Source organism: Salmo salar, chromosome ssa10 (genome assembly GCF_905237065.1).
Source record: "Salmo salar chromosome ssa10, Ssal_v3.1, whole genome shotgun sequence".
In the NCBI taxonomy this organism is placed as follows: domain Eukaryota; kingdom Metazoa; phylum Chordata; class Actinopteri; order Salmoniformes; family Salmonidae; genus Salmo; species Salmo salar.
In genome coordinates this window covers 78,761,919-78,786,887 of record NC_059451.1, presented here as the reverse complement: position 1 = coordinate 78,786,887, position 24,969 = coordinate 78,761,919, and the positions used below count along the sequence as shown (strand labels likewise).

The following is a 24,969-nucleotide window of genomic DNA, read 5'->3' as shown; positions in this document are numbered from 1 at the left end:
GACAGTGAGATAGAGATGGAGTTGTCGGATATTTCGTTCCCTATCACCTCCGCTGATGACTTTTATGACGACCCTTGCTTCAACACCAGCGACATGCATTTTTTCGAAGACATGGACCCCCGGTTAGTCCATGTTGGTCTCCTCAAGCCAGACGACCATCATCATAACGAAGACGAGCACATCAGGGCCCCAAGCGGGCACCACCAAGCCGGTAGGTGCCTCCTCTGGGCATGCAAAGCCTGCAAGAGGAAAACCACCAACACCGACCGGAGGAAGGCTGCTACCATGCGGGAGAGGAGGAGGCTGGGGAAGGTCAACGACGCCTTCGAGAACCTGAAGAGATGCACGTCGAACAACCCCAATCAGAGGCTTCCAAAGGTGGAGATCCTGAGAAATGCCATCAGCTACATCGAGTCTCTGCAGTCTCTGCTCAGGGGCCAGGACGGCGAAAACTACTACCCTTCGCTGGAGCACTACAACGGGGACTCTGACGCATCCAGCCCACGGTCCAACTGCTCTGATGGAATGGTGAGTTGGTGCACTTGACCTCAGTGTCTATGGGCATGTCCACTGGATTCCGGTCGTTCTTTATTACATTACATTACGTATACATACATTTAGTAGGCCTATTCCATTTTATTTGTATATATTATTTTGGATTGAGGTCTATAGTATGATATATTGATTTATAGGTCTTTGGTTTGACATATCATTCCAAAAGTCGACAGAACACAAAATGTGATATTGTATTGCTCGAATTCTTAATAATGTCATCTTTTTTTAAATTTATTTTTAATCCAGATGGAATATAATGCCCCGACGTGCACGTCCGCAAGACGAAGCAGCTATGAAAGCTCTTATTTCGCGGAGACTCCAAATGGTAAGTTTCTATTTAGTGTTATATTATTGTGACTTGTTATAGACCCAGACCTTTATTATACGGTTTTAAACTTACGTTTTATTCAGCAGCAGCTCTTCTTCAGTAGCCCAAAGTTCAAGACTCAAGACAGATAGTATTTGACATTTAGACAAGGTTACTAGTTTATTATTGTCTCTGATGATTTCTTCACCTATGTTACAGCTGATGCCAGAAGCAAAAAGAACGCAGTCATCTCCAGTTTGGATTGTCTATCCAGCATCGTGGAGAGAATCTCAACAGACACGTCCGCGTGCACTATGTTATCAGTTCAGGAGGGTAGCCCCTGCTCTCCCCAAGAGGGATCTATCCTGAGCGAGACAGGGGCAACCGTGCCGTCACCGACCAAGTGCCCACAGCCCTCCCATGACCCCATCTACCAAGTGCTATGAAAAGACAGTGATAGTATATGGCTACATTCATGAAAATGAATCGATTCATGTAAATGAAGAAAACAACGAACGGACAGGGTTGCAGAATGTTGCTGTACTTTAAGAATAGGATGGCAAAGTTGCCTTTCCTTCCTTTAATAGAACGTTTTAAATTCTTTGAAATTCAATCATTGGCATCCCATGGGTCACGTTTTATAAGATATAATTTACCGATTTATTTATGTAAATGTCATCGTATATGAAATATTTGACCACTTTCTTTCCCTTGCCATTTGAATTGTTGATGACAATAGAGGACCATTTTTGTATAGGTCTATGTGTAAATAAGAGGTGAAACGAAAAAATGTTTTTAATGTATTTAATGTTGCCTGTTTATATTCAGGGGTGCGTGGTTTGTTTGTTGTGAGAAATGTTTAACTTTATATTTATACATCTTAAAATTTGTGAAAGTCGTTCGATGTTATTATAAATAAATGACTATGACTATTTATACAAAACATGATTCATCATTTACTCTGTTGCTTTGCCAAGATAACTGAATTCTGTTTTGCCTGGCATATTTAACCTGAGGAACAAAGATTATAAAGACATATTGAAATTCTAAAATATCTTCAAAATACTGAAGCATATTATACTGTATTAAGCACATTATATTATAATATTAGGCCTATTGTACATTTTATAATTTCTCGCGATTTATACTGGATCCACATAATAAAAAATAATTCCCATCCATTTGATTACAAAATAAAACGAAATAGAGGACACAATAGCATATGATCAGACATAAATGATTTTTATACTTACTCCATGGCATAGGCCTATTATATGTAACGTCTCAACGCATTAACTTCGATGGAAAGATTATAGTTTCTAAAGTATTCATGTTTCTCCCAAGCAGAAGACAACTGCATTGGAGAAGATTTATTAAAACATTTCCCTGTAGGCCTATATATTAAGAAACACCTAACTTTACAAGACACAATCTACTCCTTTCCACAACTGCAGCAATTACAAATTCCAAGGTTACATCGTGAGGTTGGAGTAAGATCTTTCAGATACAAAGGCCCAATTGGGCTCCCGAGTGGCGCAGAGGTCTAAGGCACTGCATCTCAGTGCTAGAGGCGTCACTACAGACACCCTGGTTAGAATCCAGGCTGTATCACAACCGGCCGTGATTGGGAGTCCCATAGGGCGGCGAACAGTTGGCTCAGCGTCGTCCGGGTTTGGCCGGTGTAGGCCGTCATTGTAAATAATAATTTGTTCTTAACTGACTTGCCTAGTTACATACAAAAAAATTGTAAAAACTGACTGGAACAATTTACCTATAGAAATCAGGGCATTACAATCACACAGCGAATTTAACTAATAAAAACATCTGCATGTGAAGATCTCTGTATATATCATAGGTATTTCGTTGTATTAGTAGATGTAGCAGTAGTTTTTATTAGTAGGACTAGTAGTAATTGTAAAACTTTTTTTATGCTGCTAATGTACGTTTTTATTATTATTGTTGTTATTAATTCATTGTTATTATTTATTGTTATTTTTTATTCGGACACTTGAAAACGCGATGGTGCATCTCAAGAGATTTGATACTGCAAAATGTCAAATAAATAAATAAAATGATAGGCTATGGCCTAAATGGAACACATCTAATGACCCAAATTGCTTACCAATAAGACATGAACTGTTGCCATAAAATAATCGGTCTAAAAACTTATTTTATACAAGAGAGGTTAATTTAAGCGATATTAGGCCTATCAACTCAGGGCCGAATACTTACTAGCGTACGTGCAACTCCAACATGTTTCATTAAAAAAAATGTGTGTATAGCAGTAACACACCATTTTTTATTATCACGAGGGGTTTCATTTTTGCAATTCACAAAAATAAATAGACAGACAGTATATGCCTAGTCTATAGCCTACACAATTCTTCTCTCCATTCTATTATGACATTTACATATTGGTTTCGTGAATTCATTTCTAAAAGAAAATCCTACTCATATTTATATGAAATATGCACGCTGCGAAAAAAAGTTCTTTAACATTTTTTTAAATAAACCAAGAAGACTCGTTTTAATGATATCCCTAAAAAAAACTATTTTAACACATGCATGTTTTTCTGTGTCTGACATTTAACTTTACAAATATAAATAAGTCCACAAAGCACAAACAACATTGGGCCCGATATGGTCTATATTCTTAACATTATAGCCAATTAGAATAAATATAATTTGATGGAAAAGTATTATGAGCTGTGTGAACATAATTGTTTTGCCTTTCTTTGTTGTCTTGTTCAAAAGTGAACGACGTAAACATCTTGAACAGAAGTGAAAGGGACAATGAGTGGGTTTTTTTAGCTGACAAGTGTGCAAAGTGAGTTGCTTGCCTCACGGGTCTAGAAGCCTACCAATAGTATTATTATTAGTAATTATATTTCTATGAGTACAGTAGATCTACAGTCAGGGCAGAAAATATCCCTTGAACATTGAGAGAGCAACAGCGTCATCACGAGTTCACATTGTGTACTGCAGTGCAGAAGTTTTTGAAGCTTCAGAAATGAATTTATTAACGTCTACATTCGTTTTTGTCACATGCATTCTATTACAGACACCTTAATGCATACTTTTAAATTATATTAGGTGAGCTAAAGATAAAATAGAAATAAGTAAAGCGTTTTCTTTAAGTATTTTTTTTTTAGATTACTAATGTACTGTCCCTACTACAACAACAACACAAATACTTAAATACATCTACTTTTGTTCTTTAAACATTTAATTGAAATCGTGTTGAATTCCATTCATCGCTATGGAGGACTGCTACTACTTGGAAGTGCCAATATGGCCGACTGGTGGCTTCAAAGCCTCTCAATGACAGTGGTGTAAAGTACTTTTTTGGGTTATCTGTACTTTAATATTTATATTTTTGACTACTTTGGCTTTTACTTCACTACATTCCTAAAGAAAATAATGTACTTTTTACTCTATACATTTTCCCTGACACCCAAAAGTACTCATTACATTTTGAATGCATGGCAGGACAGGAAAATGGTCCAATTCACACACTTATCAAGAGAACAACCCTAATACTGCCTATGATCTTTACTTTTAATACTTAAGTATAATTTAGCAATTACATTTACTTTTGATACTTTAGTATATTTAAAACCAAATACCTTTACATTTTACTCAATTATTATTTTACTGGGTGACTTTCACTTTTACTTCAGTCATTTTCTATTAAGGTATCTCTACTTTTATTCAAGTATGACAATTGGATGCTTTTTCCACCACTGCTCAATGGCCAATAAATAGTAGCATCAGCAATGCAGGGTTTAAACCATTGGATGTAGCCTAATCGAGCATGGGCACCCAAAAGTATTCGCTACTTTTTGAATGCTTAGCAGGACAGGAAAATTGTCAAATTCACTTATCAAGAGAGAACATCCCTGGTCATCCCGACTGCCTCTGATTTGTTGGACTAACTAAACACAAATGCTTCCTTTGTAAATTATGTCTAAGTGTTGGAGTGTGCCCCTGGCTATCCTTACATTTTAAAAAACAAGAACATTGTGCCATCGGGTTTGCTTAATATAAGGTATGTGAAAATACTTTTACTTTTGATACTGTCATGACTGTCCTGATCAGGTCAGGGTACAGGAGACCACCACCCTACAGATTATCTCCCAAACTACATTTGTTGTGGACCTGGGATTCCTGGAAGTGCCTTCTGATGAAGATAATCAAAGGTAAGGGAATATTTACAATAGTATACAAGAGTAGATTTGATATTCGATTGTTCCAAGATGGCGCTGACCTGTAACGCTAGCCTATATTTCTGAGTATAGCATCCCCTTTTATTGCAAAGTGTGATTTCCCAGTAAAGATATTTTTAAATCTGGCAATGCGGGTGCTTTCACGAGATGTTAATCTATACTTCTTTGAATGACAATATTACATTTTAAAAATGTTTTCAAATAGTAATTTAGTAAATTGTAGCGCTATTTCACCGGATGCATTTGAGGGAAAATTGTTTCTCAACGTCATGCGCCGATGTAAAATGCTGTTTTTATATATAAATATGAACTTTATCGAACAAAAGAATGCATGTATTGTGTAACATGATGTCCTAGGAGTGTCATCTGATGAAGATTGTCAAAGGTTAGTGCTGCATTTAGCTGTTTTTTGGTTATTTGTGATGCATGTGGTTGGTCGGAAAATGGCTATGTGAATACTTTGACGATATACTCCTCTAACATTATCTAATGTTTTGCTTTTGCTGTAAAGCCTTTTTGAAATCGGACAACGTGGTTCGATTCAGGAGAGGTGTATCTATAAAACGATATAAAATAGTCCTATATTTGAAAAAAATTAATTATTACATTTTGCTATTGTTCGGTTATGAATATGGCGAAATGATTTTACGCTGGATGTTGATCCCGCATGCGGGACGGGCGCTTCAACAGATCACAGTATAAAGTTACTTACCTTCTCCAACTTCTCTCTGAAGTCATTTCCGCAATTTCTTTCAGTTCTGGCACAGGAGGTTGTAGGCCACACACTTGCCTGTATAGCCTCTGAAAAAATGTGGCTCTACACCCCCATGTACCAGACAGACAGCAATCATGCTGCCCACCTGCTTGTATACGCCATAGAGTACTGTCACACAGAAGACAAACAGTAAATAAAGGACACATTACATTCAAAAATCAAATGTCATACTCAACTCATATATATTGCCATAAACAAACGTGTCTTTGTTGGTGTAAAAGTGTAACTCGCCTTGAGAGTTGCAAGAAAGGCATTTTTGCCAATCAGTTCCCTCAAATATTGCAGAGGAATGGATGGCACTTTTTAGCAGCCGGAGAAATTGTCTTGAGGGGTCCACCCTCATCAGCTGCCCCTTTTCCGTCAGCGTCCCTAAAAACCAGGTCTATTTTTGCCTCCGGATTAAAGCGGGCTCTCTTAAAGCCTCTCATTGCACAATCATAAACATTGTCCCTCATCACGTTAATTTGGTTGGCATCTCATTAACTTCAGCAGTGTTTGGAGGTCAACACTAAAAAAAAGAGACATTCAGAATAACAATGCTCAGATATGTCCCAAAATGAATCTGTAATAACAAGACATTTAATTATTTACAGGGATGACTTGCTCATTGTCATCACCAACATCAACAGAAGAGTGTGGTGACAATAAGCCTCAGGGAATGATGGAGGGGAGGCCACAGGAAGTGGTATAGGTGGAGGGGAGGCCACAGGAAGTGGTATAGGTGGAGCGGGGCCACAAGAAGTAGTGCAGAAGATGGGGGGGCCACAGGAATAGGTGCTGCCACAAGTGTTACCTCGTTTGTAGAAGTAGTCTGTAAAAGGTCATTTAAAGGCTTATACATTTCAAAAACATGGAGAAAGCGATAAAGCTGTCAAACATAATGTGATTGCGTTCTGAAAATGATTTACAGAAATAAAATGTAGCCGCATGTCTCAGGCGTCGTAGTGAACAGACCAAGGCGCAGCGTGTTGAGTGCTCATCCTTTTATTTTAAATGGAAGCACTTCACAAAGAAAAAAACAAACGACAGCCAAACAGTTCTGTCAGGTATACAAACATACTAAACAGAAAGCAAACACCCACAAAACCCAAAGGAAAACAGGCTGCCTAAGTATGGCTTCCAATCAGAGACAACAAAAGACACCTGCCTCTGATTGGAAACCATACTCGGCCACACATGGAAAATGAAACATAGAAACAGAAAACTAGAACAAATTCCCCTAGAAACAAACCAACCCCAAAACACACAAAACAACCCCCCTGCCACGCCCTGACCATACTACTATGGCAAAATGACCCTTTTCACTGGTCAGGACGTGACAGTACCCCCTGAACAGAAACCCACAAAAACAACCCAAAACCTAAAGGGAGGGAAGGGAGGGTGGCCACCGTCTACGACGGTTCCTCTGCTACACCCCAAGCCCTTCCGCCAATCCTCCAGCTATGGAGGTGGCTCTGGCTCCGGGCGTAGCCCCCGTTCTGCGCTGCCGACCACCGCCGGAGGCTCTGGGCTGCAGACCGTTGCCGAAGGCCCCGAGCTGAGAGGCGTCGCTGGAGGCCTCGGGCTGAGGGGCGTCGCTGGAGGCCCCGGGCTGAGGGGCGTCGCTGGAGGTCCCGGGCTGAGGGGCGTCGCTGGAGGCCCCGGGCTGAGGGGCGTCGCTGGAGGCCCCGGGCTGAGGGGCGTCGCTGGAGGCCCCGGGCTGAGGGGCGTCGCTGGAGGCCCCGGGCTGAGGAGCGTAGCTGGAGGCTCCGGGCTGAGAGGGCATCGCCGTAGGTTCCGTGCCTTGGATCATCACTGGAGGCTTTGTGCCATGGATTATCACTGGAGGCTTCTTGCCATGGATCATCCCTACAGGCTCCGGGCCATGGATCATCACTGGAGGCTTCGTGCCATGGATCATCCCTACAGGCTCCGGGCCATGGATCATCACTGGAGGCTTCAGCTAATTAGGGCTGTTTATTACATCAATATCTTCATATGTGTTTCCTAATGCCTACATGATCAGACTGAACATTTCAAGGGCCTAAGGAGGCTCAGGGAAACAAATGATAAAAAATGTATGTTGAAGTTATTTTAATTAAATAAACACACAGTGATTTATTAGACATCTTTTAAAAATAAAACTACAAAGACTGCATGTGCCTTAAAAATATTATGCCATTCTGCAAATTGTAAGAACCGACGCTGATGATGAGAAGCAGGTATGGAGAGTTGAACATTTAATTTAGCACAGACGTGGAACAGGACAGGAACAGCGTCAGAACCGGCTAATACAAAGACATACGACAATTAAAGCTGAAGCGGGGAACAGAGCTGGGGAACAGACAGATATAGGGGAGGAAATAACACAAGTGATTGAGTCCAGGTGAGTGCAATGAATCGCTGATGCGCGTGACGAGGGAAGCAGGTGTGCGTGAAGCTGGGCAGCCTGGCGCCCTTGAGCGCCAGGGAGGGAGAGTGGGAGCAGGTGTGACACAAATGGTGGTCCTAGAGATTTTGATAGAGATTTGATTGTCCCCCGCAACGGAAAAGGTTTGGAACGGCTGTGCTACGCTACTGTAGTGAACCACTTACGTTACTGTCTGTTACACACCGGAACATTTCAGTCTAGGTTACAATCTAACTCAATCTAATTGTGATGGCAATTCAAATGCTTACATTTTTCCTCAAAATGGGACAGAACACCTCATTTGGATGACTCTGATATTCAGTGTTTGTGATGGAATGGTATGTTGAAGAAACCTTAATTATAATGCAATATTTCTTCTGCTCTAACATGGGCATAAATCATTCACAAGCTAATCTTGGTCTATTTTTGCAAACACAACATTATGCCTCTTATTAGAGTGGATATAATTATTAATATGAACAAATTGCTTTAAAATTACACAGCAAAAAAATACATGTATTTTTTTTGAGGGTTTGGTTAATAACAGATCTACAGACAAGTTTGAAGAGTGACACTTTATTTACAAAAATACTGAGAACCAAACAGTCCAGGGAGAGAAAGCGTGAGGGATAATTCCTACAACAGCAGCTAATGGCTCCGTTCTACGTCTGTAGACCGTAGCACATCTTGTGTGAATATGCAAACATTAAGACATAGAGTTAGTTGTGTCTGAGCCATGGTCTTAGTGTAAGTGTGTGTTGTTGTTGCTGAATTAGGCTTGTGTCCGGTAGTACGGTGGCAGTCTGGACTCCAAGCAGCAGAACGGTACCGTTTACTTTCTGCGGACCGTTTTACCCTTCTTGGAGCTATAAAACATCAGAAAGACAGAGAAACAGAGTAAACATCCCATGAAGAGACAATTAATGCACATGTTCATCTATAAATAAAGACTTACATTGACTTTAAGTTCCTGAATTGACTTCCAAATGACTTTAGATATGGATGCAAATGTGTGAGTTATGCTGTTCTAATGTTAATATTATAACATTGGTCTAACTAACAATCATCAATCACAACAGACCACTCAAAACAAGTCATGGAGTTGTCATGCTTATCCTTTTCGACACACCATGCAGCACTTACCATGGAATGGAGGTGATGATGGAATGAATGAAAGCAAAGGAAATATTACATGATTCTCTCACTGACCCAGGTGTTCTATACCACTGTGCTCGTGAGGATTCATGGAGTATTTTCTGTCTTTATGGAGGAAATTATCTTTTTTCACATCCTATGGCTATCAGGCTAACAGCCGGTCCTTAGTGGCAGTGAAACACATGATATCTTCGAGAAATTAGAATGCAACACTGACAGAGCAAAGAAACAGCAGTCCAAAGCTCAACGTTGAAAGCACACTATTTAGTAATTGGACAGGCATTTCATTGACTTCACAATGAAGAAATGTAAAGTTACCTCAGGATCAGATTTGATGCTTTCATATATTTTCTTTGCTTTTGAAACATTTGACAATGTGACAATACCCACAACGTAGAACACATGGACCAAAGAGAACCAGAGCCTTATACAGTGCATTCGGGAAGTATTCAGATCCCTTGACTATTTCCACATTTTGTTACGTTACAGCCTTATTCCAAAATTGATTAAATAAATGTTTTCCTCATCAAGCTACACACAATACCCCATAATGACAAAGTGAAAATGTATACAACATTTTAAACAGAAATACCTTATTTACATAAGTATTCAGACCCTTTGCTATGAGACTCGAAATTGAGCTCAGGTGCATCCAGTTTCCATTGATTATCCTTGAGATGTTTCTACAACTTGAATGGAGTCCACCTGTGGTAAATTCAATTGATTGGACATGATTTGGAAAGGAACACACCTGTCTATATAAGGTCCCTCAGTTGCCAGTGCATGTCAGAGCAAAAACCAAGCCATGTGGTCGAAGGAATTGTCCGTAAAGCTCCGAGACAGGATTGTGTTGAGTCACAGATCTGGGGAAGGGTACCAATAAATATCTGCAGCATTGAAGATCCCCAAGAACACAGTGGCCTCCATCATTCTTAAATGGAATAAGTTTACAACCCCCAAGACCATTCCTAGAGCTGGCCGCCTGGACAAACTGAGCAATAGGGGTTAGAAGTGCCTTGTTCAGGGAGGTGACTAAGAACCTGGTGGTCACTTTAACAGACCTCCAGAGTTCCTCTGTGGAGATGGGAGAACTTCCAGAAGGACAACCATCTCTGCAGCACTTCACCAATCAGGCCTTTATGGTAGAGTGGCCAGACGGGAGCCACTCCTCAGTAAAATGCACATGACAGCCCGCTTGGAGTTTGCCAAAAGGCATCTAAAGACTCTCAGATCATGAGAAACAATTCTCTGTTCTGATGAAACCAAGATTTAAGTCTTTGGCCTGAATGCCAAGCGTCACGTCTGGAAAAAACCTGGCACCATCCCTACGGTGAGGCATTGTGGTGGCATCATCATGCTGTGGGGATGTTTTTCAGCGGCAGGGACTGGGAGACTAGTCGGGATCGAGGGAAAGATGAACGGAGCAAAGTACAGAGAGATCCTTGATGAAAATCTGCTCTAGAGCGCTCAGGACCTCAGCCTGGGGCGAAGGTTCACCTTCCAACAGGACAACAACCCTAAGCACACAGCCCAGACAATGCAGGAGTGGCTTTGGGACAAGTCTCTGAATGTCCTTGAGTGGCCCAGTCAGAGCCCGGACTTGAACCCGATCGAACATCTCTGGAGAGACCTGAAAGTAGCTGTGCAGCGACGCTCCTCATCCAACCTGACAGAGCTTGAGATGACCTGCAGAGAAGAATGGGAGAAACTCACAAAATACAGGTGTGCCAAGCTTGTAGCGTCATACCCAAGAAGACTCGAGGGTGTAATTGCTGCCAAAGGTGCTTAAACAAAGTACTGTGTAAAAAGGGTCTGAATACTTTTGTAAATGCGATATTTCAGAGTTTTATTCTTAATAAAAAACTAGTTTTTTCTTTGTCATTATGGGATATTGTGTGAGAATTGATGAGGGGAAAAAAACGATTTCATCAATTTTGGAATAAGGCTGTAACGTAACAAAATGTTGAAAAGGGGTCTGAATAGATTTCAAATGCTCTGTATATTCCAAAAAAATAAGGTTTGAGACTTACATTACTTACATTACAGCTCAGGAACGTGATGCACAAGAACTTGACTTTCTTTGTTGACATCCAATAAGTCTGTCATCTTGAACCTGGTTGTAGGACTATATCTTTTGCGATTTGGATTGTCAGTGTCTACTGTATATGTGTTTTGCCAAAGGTATAAGAGTAGTGCTTGTGTTTATGTCCAAAGGGCCAAGAGTACTAAATAAGTCATGTCATAGCAAATTCAGAATGAATGGCTGGCTATGTTTGCCAATACAGTAACATGAATGTCAATCTTGTTCTATAGCAAACTGGTTTCTTCTGTCAGATAATGAAGGGAGAGATAAACTCAATAGCATTTCATCTCATTGGTGGATTCTAAACTGTAATGATTTCAGCCACGAACTTACATGAACTGTCCTAAAAACAGTCTTGGCAGAATGAAATAGGGGTGGAAGCTACATTACTTACTGTTTCTGTAACATGTCAATGCAGTTCCTGGGAGTGATGTCCTGGAAATGACACATTTAACAGCACATTTTACAGGAGACTGACTGACTGACTGACTGACTGACTGAGGCTTTACCTTGGGACTGAGGAGCCCCAATGCTCTCCTTTCTGTGGACTGAATGTTCTGTGGCCAGGGGTTGCCTGCTGTATATGGCAGTATGGGGAAGACCAGACACACACCTAGCCTAACAGACACTCTTACTTAGGACGGGACACCCTAAACTAGACCCTTGCAGACTGCTGCTGTATGAGAAGATTGATCTTGTCTTGGGTTTCTGCACTTAGCCTAATCAAAGAGGGAGAATAAAAAATTAATAGGTTTTTATTGATAAAAAAAATAGGACAGTGAGAGCATGTGAATAGTTACACTAGTTGTCTGTGTGTGTGTGTCAGTATTAACTCCCCAAATTGCCAAGAATAGAGAGTTTAAGAGAGGAGGACATGCTAGAAACGATTAGCCAGACACTACCACTACTGAGTTTCTGTCACTTCTTTCAGTGGGAATGAAATCCAGACAGAATCACTTACCTGTGAATCACACCATTTCTTAAGACTTGACTATTGACTGGCTTTTAGCTCAGCAGTTCTCTATGGGTCTATGATTGGGTCTCAGTCTAAAGTGCTCTCACATAGACACACTCTAATACCTCTGTAACATGTTTCAGAATGACATGGTACAGTATGCCATGTGTCATAACCTGTCTATAACATGGAGTGTTCAACCTGAATGAGTGAAATATAATCAATATTCATTAAGATTTAATTTGGTGTCTTCCATGGTGTCTCCTCGATCGATCATTGAACCTTTTGCTCTGTTTCAGTCGCCTCTGTGTTAAGTTTCACATGCAACTTTCTCATTAAGTTTCAGACCATGCACCGCAGTGGCACGGCAGAGCCCCCTGAGCTGTGACAACTGTCCAGCTTTACTTACAATTTACTCAGCTCCTCCACTCTCTTACGCAGGGTTGTGACCTGGAGGAGATATCAAAGCAGAGTTGCGTTCATATCTGAGAGGCCGTGACTGAGGCCACCAAACAGATGGTGAGAATTGGTGGCCCACTGTCACCCTTGATTTTACTCAGGTAAGACTTGGAATTTTCCAGGGTATCTACAAATACAATATCTTACAGGGTGTCTTACATGACCCATGTCTGTAAAAACCTAAGGAAAAACTGATAATGTGGTGACTGAGCTAGACGTTTTATCAGGTCACGGTTAATAACAGTATCGTCCGTACTGCCACAGGGGAATGCGGTCGTGTCCAAAGGTATATGCTCTAAGAACGGAGCCAGTCATATTATCAGCTTAGCTCTTGATTAGAGCGAGTAAAATAAAAGATTACGTCATTTCAGTTAATGTGTCTTTAAAATATATCATAAGGCGCCCCTCATCAACTTAAACAGTCCACAATTCTTTCAGATGTGCATATTGCTGTATGCATGTATGTATGTATGTATGTATGTATGTATGTATGTATGTATGTATGTATGTATGTATGTATGTATGTATGTATGTATGTATGTATGTATGTATGTATGCATCACTGGGATAACTTACAGTATATTTCTCTTTTCTTTAACCAGGACATCGGATACATACCTCATACTTCTGCCTCTTCAGCCTCTCGATGTGGTCAAACTTCTCAGACTCCAGCGTCTGCATCCATTCATGCAGCTCCTTTGCCTTCTCCCTAGAGCAGAGCAAGCAAGATGACTCTGTGAGTTCAAACTCTCTGTGGAGATTTCATATTTACACCTGAGGTTGAATACTTGATTCTGATTGGCTGAAGGTTGTTCTTAAAGTGCATTCATTTCAGATAACGAGACAATTGCAAAAGCTATTGTACTTGTACCTGACTTTTCCTGCTGTAGGCCTGATTCTCCTCGCCAAAACAAAACACTACACACACCGTACTGTACATGAAGCCCAAGTCTGTTACTTGAACTGTTTCTTACTTCAGTTTCTCTTCGTTCAGATGGTCGATGTTCAGGGCCTTGCGTCTGCCTGCCAGGATCTTCTTCTTCTTCTCTCTCTCAGTTTCCTTCTTCCCACCTCTCTTTGAGTCAGCCTGTTACAAATGAATGGCAGTGGTTACAAGGGGCAAGTCCATCGATCACACATGTACACACATAATTATTATAATTTTTTTTCTTCTGAATTACATGTTGTATACAAGTAAGTTATATTGTATCTAATCGTAACGTATGGTTCTGTGAAGACTGGCTGGTCGCAAGGTCACCTTCTGCAGATGGCTGCTGTAGTTGGAGCCCATGCTGGACAGGGCAGACTTCTTCTTTGCGTCCTCATCAGCCTTCTTCTTGGCATCTGCCTCCTCCCTCTTCAGCCTCTCCTCCTGTATTAGAGATCACAGCACAAAGTCAGTGTGTTGTAGTTGTAGGTCCCATGTTGACAGAACGCTGATAGTTGAAGAAAGCCCGGAGGGGTCGATAGTGGTACTGGCGGAGGACACAAACCTCACGTCTCGCCGCGCGCTCCTTCTCCTTCTCGCTACGGATCCTGTTCTGCTCAGCCCTCTCAGCCCTACGCTTCTCCTGCAGACGGACACACAGATACACATGGTTGGTTGTATTACCTTTGGCCACCAGTAGGCACTGCAGTGTCTTATCATTTTGTCATGGTTGTATTCACCAGGAACTAAATGTAAGCAAGTAGGAATGAACTACCTGAACTTGTCCAATAAGAAAACCTTGATTTTATTTACGACCTTGTATTAATTTTCAAATTTAGCCCATGTATATGCAGAGTGATGTCATTTACTCATTCTTACTCACAATTCTTTCTTTGAGGGCGATGAGCTCTTCCTCCTCCTTCTTTCTGTGCTCAAAGTGAGCATCGATCAGGGCCTGCAGCTCAATAAGATCCTTGTTCTGACGTTTTTTCTGGATGTCCTGTAAGGTTAGGAAGTAGAGCGATGTATTAAGTACATGTCGTCAACTCTGACATTAGCCCTGGTATTATCCAGCCAGCTGTCTCCAGATGGTCATGATATATGAAGGGCTACTTACGTCAAAGTCCACTTTATCGCCATCAGGAATCTTTGGTACCCTGAGAAGTGTCAATATAAAAATACAGTGAATCTATGGGTAGTAAAATACTAAAAATAAATAATGTTTCTTTTTTTACGCATGTAATAAAAAATGTATAATGTTAGGGGTAATGCAACACTGTAAGACAGCAGAGAACTGAAATTGAATTTCAACTATTTTTTATTTAATTTTTTTACTGTCACTGTTTTGTTTTCTGTGGCTTTTGTTATGTTTCATGTCATCTTGTTTGTAATGAAATATATCTACATATTTACAAATTGATGTGATGTTGACCTGAAATAAGGACAGTGAAATAATAACTAAAATATATATCTAAAAAAAGAAAGAAAAAATTCATATTTGGTGCGTTAGGCCTATATAGAATAAGACAGCTGGAGGTTTTGACTACCACAGTTAAGAATGTAGTATTTACTTTATGAGAGATTGAAATGGAAATGGAAATATGAAGGCAGTCATTTCTATGTAGTAATCATACACATCTAGAAATGTGTACAAACAAATGAGGGGTTACATGAAATGATGACTTACTTGAACTGTGGCTTTTGGGCTGTATATTAAGAAATGAAGAGGAGGACAAGTACATGTTATTGGGTTAGATATGCACAAATCAGCATAAAGCAAATGAGTAATTATCAGGCAAAAAAGATTCAGGCATTACTTGAATGAATATTTGATTGTTTCTACATGAAATGGAGAAAAACATTGATCTGCAGTAGATATTCCAAAAATCCCTGGCTTTCAATTTGAGGTGGTGGATGTTTGTTAGTGCTATGAAAATCAGCAGAGAAATAACCACGAAAATCCAAATCCAAATCTCAGATATTGACTTTACATAAGCAGCTTCGCACACACAATTGAAGAATGTGAACATTCGTTATGTGTGCTTGATTTAATTCTAAAGTATGATCTTATTTTAGAATAATTCAAGTCTACTTATATTACAGGAAAATATTATAATAAAAAATATTACTGCTAAAAAACAAGCAAAGTGTTTAACTTTAAAAGATAAACGTTATAACTGTGTAATGTTTATCGTTTGACCCGCAAGCAAGACAACACAGATTTCATTGTTAGAAGAACATGTTCTTTCTCTTGTTATGTGTTTGGTGCATGCCGTGCTAATGATGAGTTGGCACAGCAGGGAGGGTTGAACAGTGGGGTCACTGCGCGGTTAAGCAAATGTTAGCATTTCATATTCTTCCATCCTTTTTCTTATTTCTTTCCCAAAACACACCATTTAAAAATGGATTCGATTAACTGATGTGTAGTTTTTCTTTGTCCTACCAGTCAGCCAATTTCACAGTAATTCTAGATCTGACAAACAGGTATGACAGATCAGACGTTCCCTCAATACAGCGAGACCTCAGACCTGGGACATGGACAATATATACATACGCATTCCTACATACCAACCAGAGTGACACAGATAATTCATCTTTAATCAACATACCTTCCTCTTCAACGACCTCTGCATGCAGCAAGCAATGAAAATAAAAGCAAAATAAACAGCGTTAGCAATGGCATCGAGGGCTGACTAATAAGCCATAGGCTGCATACTCTACCTAAGCTTCAGCATTTGCGTCATCTCATTTTTAACATTTCAAATGGAAATGATACTTTGTCGGGCTAAGCACTACGAATTACTTTAGCGCGACACTTCAGCAGTTAGTGGAAGTACAATAAAGAATTTGTAAACGTGTCTCACACAAAAGCGCCTCAAAGTATCGTTCAGTTAAAACTAGAATCCTTAGTTGAAACAAAAACAAAGCAACACCCAGCCTCTGTTTCGGTAAAAGCTGAGGGATGGCCCTGGAGAAATGTAACCACTCTCAGATTCATAGACAGTGCTATTGATGCAACGACTGACCATCCATGATCTAAAAATTACTGTTTTAACAATGTTTTGAAGCTATACAGTCTCTTTACATTTACGTTGTTTACAAACATTGGAGTAAAACAAGCTTATATTTTGGGTTCTGATGAGGTACATCAGTTAAACTAAGCTCATGAGGCATTTATAAGTTATATTCTTCAAGAATCAATGAGTATACACTGAGTATACCAAAAATAAGGAACACCTTTGACAAGGTGTCGAAAGCATTCCACATGGATGCTGGCCCATGTTGATTCCAATGCTTCCCACAGTTGTGTCATGTTGGCTGGATGTCCTTTTGGTGGTGGACCATTCTTGATATACACGGGAAAGTGTTGAGAGTGAAAAACCCAGAAGCCTTGCTGGTACCTACTACCATACCCCTTTCAAAGGCACTTACATATTGTATCTTTCCCATTCACCCTCTGAATGACACATATACACAATCCATGTCTCAATTGTCTCAAGACTTAGAAATCCTTCTTTAACCTGTCTCCTCCCTTTTATCTACACAAATTTAAGTGGATTTAACAAGTGACATCAATAAGAGATCATCGCTTTCACCTGGATTCACCTGGTCAGTCTGTCATGGAAAGAGCAGGTGTTCTTAATGTTTTGTACACTCAGTGTATATCATTAATTTATACCTCCAAAAAATGTAGCAACTAAGGATTCTAACTTTAAGAAGGGACTGTCACAACAAACACATGTTCAGAGTACATGTACAGTATAATCAGGATTATGCCTTTTCAGGCTCATAGTAGAAGCACAGAGGTATTTTTGCTCCTTTAAGAGTAACGGGAATAAACAGTGTAGAATATCTACTATATTTTGATACACTGATGTTGACTTACATTAGGGATCAGAGTTAGAGTTGGAAGTCTAATGCGTGTATATATATATATATATATATATATATATATATATATAAAATGCACGCATTAGACTTCCAACTCTAACTCTGATCCCTATATATATATATATGTATACAGACAATAATTGTATTGCTATCTACTCAAAAAATGCTGGGTTGTTTGGTTGACCCAACTGCTTGTTTGCAGGCATTGGGTCACTTAGTTTGGCTGTTTTCTTTAAAAAGAGCAAGGTTGGATTGTTGATTCTGGGTTATTGGTGCTGGGTTATTGAGACACAATGTCTTCAGAAAGTATTAAAACCCTGTGACTTATTCCACATTTTGTTGTGTTACAGCCTGAATTCAAAATGAATTAACTTCATGTTAATTCAGAAACATTCACTGTCTTCTTGGAAAAACAACTCCATTGTAGATTTGACCTAGTGTTTAGTTTATTGTCCTGCTGAATTAATCTTCCAGTGTCTGGTGGAAAGCAGGCTGAACCAGGTTTTCCTCTAGGATTTTGCCTGTGCTTAGCTCCATCCCGTTTCTTTTTATCCTGAAAAACTCCCCAGTCCTTAACAATTATAAGCATACCCATAATAATGATGCAGCTACAACTATGCTTGAAAATATGGATAGTGGTACTCAGTAATGGGTTGTATTGGATTTGTCTCAAACAAAAAACTTTGCAATCAGGGCAAAAAGTTAATTGCTTTGCTACATATTTTGCAGTATTAATTTAGTGCAAACAGTATGCCTGTTTTGGAAAACATTTATTCTGTACTGGCTTCCTTCTTTTCACTCTGTCAATTAGGTTAGTATTGTGGAGTAACTACAATGTTGTTGATCCATCCTCAGTTTTCTCCTATCACAGCCATTAAACTCTGTAACTATTTTAAAGTCATCATTGACCTCATGGTGAAATCCCTGAAAGGTTTCCTTCCTCTCCGGCAACTGAAATAGCAAGGACGTCTGTATCGTTGTAATGACTAGGGCTATTGATACACCATCCAAAGTATAATTAACTACTTCACCATGCTCAAAAGGATATCCAATGTCTGCTTTCTTTAATTTTGACCCATTTACCAATAGGTGCCCTTCTTTGCGAGCCATTGGAAAACCTCCTTGGTCTTTGTAGTTGAATCTGTGTTTGAAAACCACTGCTTGACTGAGGGACCGAGATGTGTGAGGTACAGAGATGAAGTAGTCACTCAAAAATAATGTTATACACTATTATTGCACAGAGAGTGAGTCCATATTATGCGACTTGTTCAGCAAATTGTTACTCCTAAACTTATTTTGGCATGCCTTAACAAAGGGGTTGAATACTAATTGACATTTCAGCTCTTCATTTTTTATTAATTTAGAATTTTTTAGAAAAACACAATTCCACTTTAAATTATGGGGTATTGTGTCTAGGCCAGTGACCAAAAAATCTAAATTTAGTCCATTTTAAATTCAGGCAGTAACACAACAAAATCTGGAAAAAGTTGAGTGGTGTGTATACTTTCTGAAGGCACTGTATGACCCAGCGGGTCAGAAGAGTTTAGAAGCGTACTTCAGTAGGGGTGTGGCTTACAGATTTTTTTGCCAACCATGAGAGTAAAAATAATTCCTGTTAATCTGTTCTGTTGTATAGTTATCACATGTTAAGGTTGAACATTGACATGATGAACAGGAATGACATTTACTCTCACGGGTGGCCAATAAGAGCTGTCTGAATATTCACGGCCATAATAAGCCACGCCTCCTGAAAATAATTTAAGGATTACATACAATAAGACACAGCTGCTAGGTCACCCCAGCGTGAAAGTTAAAAATACCCAACTGATGGTTAAATTAACCCTTGTTTGAATAATCCCAACAACCCAACATGTTGGGTTTTTCACGCAACCCAACTGGCTCGGTCAAAATAACCCAGTGTGTGTTCTGTCCAATATTTACCCAGCGCTGGTTGTTAGGTTGTTTTTAATCCAGCATTTTTTTGTGTAGCAATGAGGAAGCAGTTTGCCCTAGGCCTAAAAGCAGCGAGAACGGAACAGGGAATTGGGCATATTTATTAGCACATTCTAAATGGGAACATATAACTAATAACATACAACTAATAATACAGTGTATGCATCCATTGTCTTGGCCAGCTATGAAGGGAAGGTACTACATTAAAGTAAATGTAGAACAAGAAAGTACACTAGGGATATATCCCACTTTCGACACTAGCATACCACTTATAATAAAATATGTCCAATGTATTGGATTCTAAGGGGTATGCTACTATGGACATTGGAACACATCCCTAGCTATATTAGTCTTAGGTCTGTCTGGCTGTAACAGGTGGAGCGCACTGCTGCATCTAAAAGGATGATAGAATACCCCATGCCAACATACCTTCCGCCTCGGGTTCTGGCTCAGGCTCAGGCTCTGCCTCTGGCTCGGGCTCTGGCTCAGGCTCTGCCTCTGGTTCTGGGGCTGCCTCTGGGGCCACTTCTACCTCTTCCTCTACCACTTCTTCTTCAACTACCTCTTCAACTACTTCTTCTGCTATGGCTACACAACATGCAGTGAGTAACCAGGGAGAGGAAGGTGAATGGAGAGGTTAATGAATGGAAGCATGAGAAAGAGGGTGAGTTATTTAGAACAGAAGAGAGATATGGAGGTTAAAAGAGGAGATGAGTTCATGGGCGTAACCACCGGGTGGCACTACATGAGGCAGAGAAAATAGCAAGCAGGAGAAAGAGTTCAGGGGTTAATGAATAGATCTATAGAGGCAATACTGGGCAATGTGTTGATACTTCCTACATACAGGGACCTGAAATGGACCTTGCTCTGCTACTTTTCTACTATGCAAACACTTCTGCCAATTACAAAGGTTTGTTTGCCGACGAGGTATCTTCTAATTTGGTATATCTAGTCTGACATGAGCCTGTAGTTTCTTACTCTGCAGATAAATCTTTTCCGCAATGACCATATTGTAAGTTCAAGTTAAAGTCTGATGAAGTGAGGTGAAGTGGTAGCCTTAGCATTATCCAACATGCTATGAGCTACATGAAGATCGAATGAGTTGAACACACATCCTCAAACACACTGAGGATCAAGAGCGAAACAGCTGACAAATTAGTATAGATGGCATGAACATTTTCATTGTCTGCGCGTCATTGTTTTTTACCTTCTCCCTCGCCTCCACGGATATAAACAAAAATTTTGGAGAAAGAAAGGAGTAAAACAATAGTATTACCAAAAGAATCCGTCTGCATCCAATATATCAGTATATAATATAATATTTAGTATATATATTATATACTGTAAATATGGGTACAGTAGGGATCAATTGTATGCATGCACAATACAGTCCTCCATAGCTGATGAAATGGCAGTTCACAAAGTGCTGTTAAATTAGGTCTCTTGAGAAGACTTTTGAGCAGACAAAACATTTCAAGGCCTGATAGTATAATAGGATTGATTTATCTCCCTCCATAAAGAGGAGATATGTATTTTTATTCAGACAGAATATGTACAAACTAGGAGGACAGTATAACTGTAAAAGGTCTAGAGAGTTTCAGGGACCTGTTGCTAACAGACTAGTGGATGTATGTGGTCTGACGTTTAGAAAATAATTTAAAGGAATGCATTAATTCATTTAAATGCATCCTGCTCAATTTAGTTCATGGCCTGTTATCAACATTGGCTCCTGAAACCATTCATCAATAAGTCATGACTAAGTCATGGCTTTCTCTACATTTAAAGTATCGAAAATCAAGTCAATGTATGCTGTTGTGCTATAGAGGGCAGTTTTGAACACAACTTGAAACTTAAGGAGTCCAGACAAGTTTCTCCATTGCGTTTAACTATTCTACATTGAGGACTGAAATCAGATAGGCATTGGTTAAAAAAACATACAGAATGTTTCAGCATATGATTGAACAATTACCAATTTAAAATGACTATGATAATGAAAAGATACAATAATGATACATAGCAATAATATAGTAATAATGTAACTTACCCTCGCTGTGAAAGGATAGAAAAAGATATTGCAAGTTTAGTCAGGCAGTCAAAACAACTCACCAAAATGAAATCTGGATGAGGTAATCGTGAGGATGCAGAATAATGTTGCTAATACTTACACTTCCTCTGTGTCAGACATGGTGACAGTGGACTTTGCACCTGAGGTACGAGGTACAAGGGAAGAAAGAGAGACACTTTCACTAAGACGCCAAGGAGGCAACACTCAAGTCACTAGCATTATTTATAGCATGGGGTTATGATGGATGCCAGACTGTAAAATGTCTTCTCCCATTACCAGAACCCAACCCTAATGGGGGAACATTTTGCCGACATTTTTGAATAAATTGTGGTACAGAAAAATTTGCTGAATTTGTAAAGGGATTGCTTTTGAATCTACCAAGCTCTAAATCTGCAAATTTTTATAGCTGTTTTCTAATTAGTGTTAGGAAAATATACTGAAACTCAACACGCTGCCAATTCTGCTTCTCAGACGATAAATGAGAAGGCACCCATGCAAATATTCATGGCCTTTTCTTTTACCTCCCTCCCTCCTCCCCTTCCTCCCTCCTTCCCTGGCTGCTAGAGTCATGTTCCATCAGACCACAGGTCAATGTGAAGGTCAAAATCTAAGGTCTTCAAGTTAACTTAATATCTTGGTCAAATTCCATGCCTCAACATAGGTGCTAGAATACATGCATCTTTAGAAACATGATGATCTAACGCTTTATCAACATTTTAAAGAGTTTCGGTCACTTCTAGACCAATTTAGTAAGCCATCGCTAGCCTTTTAATTCTGGTTTAGGTTTTGTTTTGCAACTTATTGTTATCTTGTCAGACAATGTATCATTATCTGATAAATCCCCAAAGTTACACATTTTGAATTGATTAGCGTGCATTACAAGGATGTTCACAAAACATTCACCTTTGCATTTGTAAACCACAACTTCTATAACTGGGCCACCCTAGAGACCTAGTCACACGTTATAACTACTCCTAAACAGACAGCTGCAAATGTCTTTAAGAAATGGGTCCAGGATCCGATTTCCAAAGCACAGATCAGGTTCTTTCTCTTGGAATAGTATCAGTAATTCTCATTTAATTTCCTTATGTGGACATCTCCCTCACATAGGCATTTCAGGCACTTTTCCATGCTTCCATTATGTCATATTAACTTGTTAAAGATACAAAACAAAAATGGGGAAATAGGGAATAATGAAAGAACAGGAAACTGTTTGACAATGACTGAAAGTCAAAGGCTGTTTCTTGAAATTACAATCATATTATCATAGCTATAGATTTCTGGGTTGATTTCACAAATCCGGCTATTGTTCAATGGGCCCTGTAACATTAGTAGAGTGTCTATGTGTTTATCCTATAAGTATGGAAGGCTCAACGTGCCACCATGTTCTCATAGTTCACAGGTCTCCAGAATAACAGAATGTCACACCTTTCTCTCTATTAAACTATCACTGACTTTGCTGTGACATACAACACGCAAACATTTCTGTCCACTAGATATCTGTCCAGCTATCTGTTTACCATATCACAAAAGACCAGTATAGTGCTAACAATACTGTTCTCAACCCTAACATTGAGGTAACATGGAGCATATCTCTAAGATTCCCTCATCTTATCCTCCATTTTGATTTAAACCATTGGATCAGCTCCACAACATAGTTACATGTCTTAGAGGGCCATTTTTAAATCCCATGCTTGCGATAGCCTGTTGGAACCAGGCCTCACCCCCAGAAACCTTGTTGCACCCAAGTCACTTTTAGCGCTTATTCTAACAAAAACATCAAGAACACACGTATACCAGCATTTCTTGACACAAAATGTTGACACTTCATTTTACATGCCCTGTGGCTTTCAAGAATTATATTCTTGCAAAAAGAGACACCCACAATCTTGATCAAGTCAAGCTAGAAGCTTATGTAGAAACCTGTATGTTCCCTTCACCTGTCCCTATCCCCCTGGTGGGTCCTTTCACCCTTGACCTCAACATTACTATGGAGCAGCCGACTGCTTTAAAGACTGAGTGTTCCAACACAGTGGCAGTGGTTTTGCACGTGTGGATTCAGCTGTTTTTGAAAGGAGACAGCTAGGGGGGCCCTGAGCTCTTAACGTTGCACTTGATCTGAAGCTTTTTATTTAACTCACTCACTCACTCACTCACTCACTCACTCACTCACTCACTCACTCACTCACTCACTCACTCACTCACTCACTCACTCACTCACTCACTCACTCACTCACTCACTCACTCACCCACTCACCCACTCCTTCTCTTGTTCCACTCACTCTCTCTTCCTTCCAACCACTCTCCATCTCTCTCTCTTACCTCAGAATAGCGGAAAGAAGAAGTGAGCTCCCTGGTGGCCGAGACTGGCTGTAAGGTTCTGCAGAATTACAACCCTGATTATGTTCTTCTGTTATAGTGACACTTGATCCAAGGAAGGTCCCTATTGGACAAGGAAGCGTCGGAGGCGAGGCCCCAATGGGGATGTCTTGACGTCTTACACCCGGCACTTAATAAGGAAATTGATAAATTGTGGGGTAGGGAGGGAGGCTCAAGTTTGGAGAGGGACAGCCAACGCCCCTACTGCTATATTTGCCATCACATTAGGCAAGCAAAATTAACCCAAGAGGAACGTCAGTCGAGGCAATCAGATGGTAGACTTTCCTTTCCCACAGGAGTAGGCGATCAGATGGATACTGTACATAAACATAATGTATGTCAATGGCCTGGTCAAATGAGGACAGGATCTGTGGACAGTCTGTACTTTACCTCAACACTTTACATTATTTGCTGAATCAACTTTCAGGGTCTTCAGCAGCTTTAAAGTAGTATTTGGACTGACCAGTGGGTCTAATTCACACAAATACAATACACAGCCACAGTAATCTTCCCATTATAGTCTATTTATGAAGTATTCTATAATGGGAAGATTACTGTGGCTGTGTCTTGTATTTGTGTGCATTAGAATTTCACCAGGGCCCGTATCTACAGTGTCTCAGAGTAGGAGTGACGATCTAGGATCAGGTCCCCACCTGTCCATATAATCTTATTTATAATGATATGAAACTGATCCTAGATCAGCACTCATACCCTGAGAGGTTTTGTGGATACGGGCCCAGGGCTCTAAGAACTAACTGTCATGCTGAGAATGTTTCTCATTTTCTAGCTTCATTAAGACCCTTACAGATATGCGATATCATGAATTTCCCTCATTAACTGTGTTATGGA

The 24,969-nt window shown here is 39.9% G+C and overlaps 2 protein-coding genes across 5 annotated transcripts; one reads left to right on the top strand and one right to left on the bottom strand.

Moving 5' to 3' along the window:
* Positions 1-1,794, top strand: myod1c (myoblast determination protein 1c). Its single transcript, NM_001123601.1, has 3 exons — positions 1-528; positions 802-880; positions 1,082-1,794. The coding sequence occupies exons 1-3, from the start codon at positions 16-18 to the stop codon at positions 1,306-1,308; spliced, it is 819 nt and encodes a 272-aa protein (NP_001117073.1). The 5' UTR covers positions 1-15; the 3' UTR covers positions 1,309-1,794.
* Positions 1,795-8,812: 7,018 nt separating this feature from the next.
* Positions 8,813-24,250, bottom strand: LOC100194658 (troponin T type 3a (skeletal, fast)). 4 transcript variants are annotated; one of them, XM_014124071.2, is made up of 14 exons: positions 24,064-24,250; positions 21,842-21,881; positions 21,721-21,725; positions 20,106-20,264; positions 16,442-16,459; positions 15,520-15,538; positions 14,950-14,989; positions 14,716-14,832; positions 14,398-14,475; positions 14,163-14,276; positions 13,879-13,991; positions 13,523-13,613; positions 12,855-12,895; positions 8,813-9,118 (listed from the first exon to the last, which is right to left on the bottom strand). In XM_014124071.2, the coding sequence occupies exons 2-14, from the start codon at positions 21,859-21,861 to the stop codon at positions 9,085-9,087; spliced, it is 849 nt and encodes a 282-aa protein (XP_013979546.1). In that variant the 5' UTR covers positions 21,862-21,881; positions 24,064-24,250; the 3' UTR covers positions 8,813-9,084.
* Between the last annotated feature and the right edge of the window lie 719 nt (positions 24,251-24,969).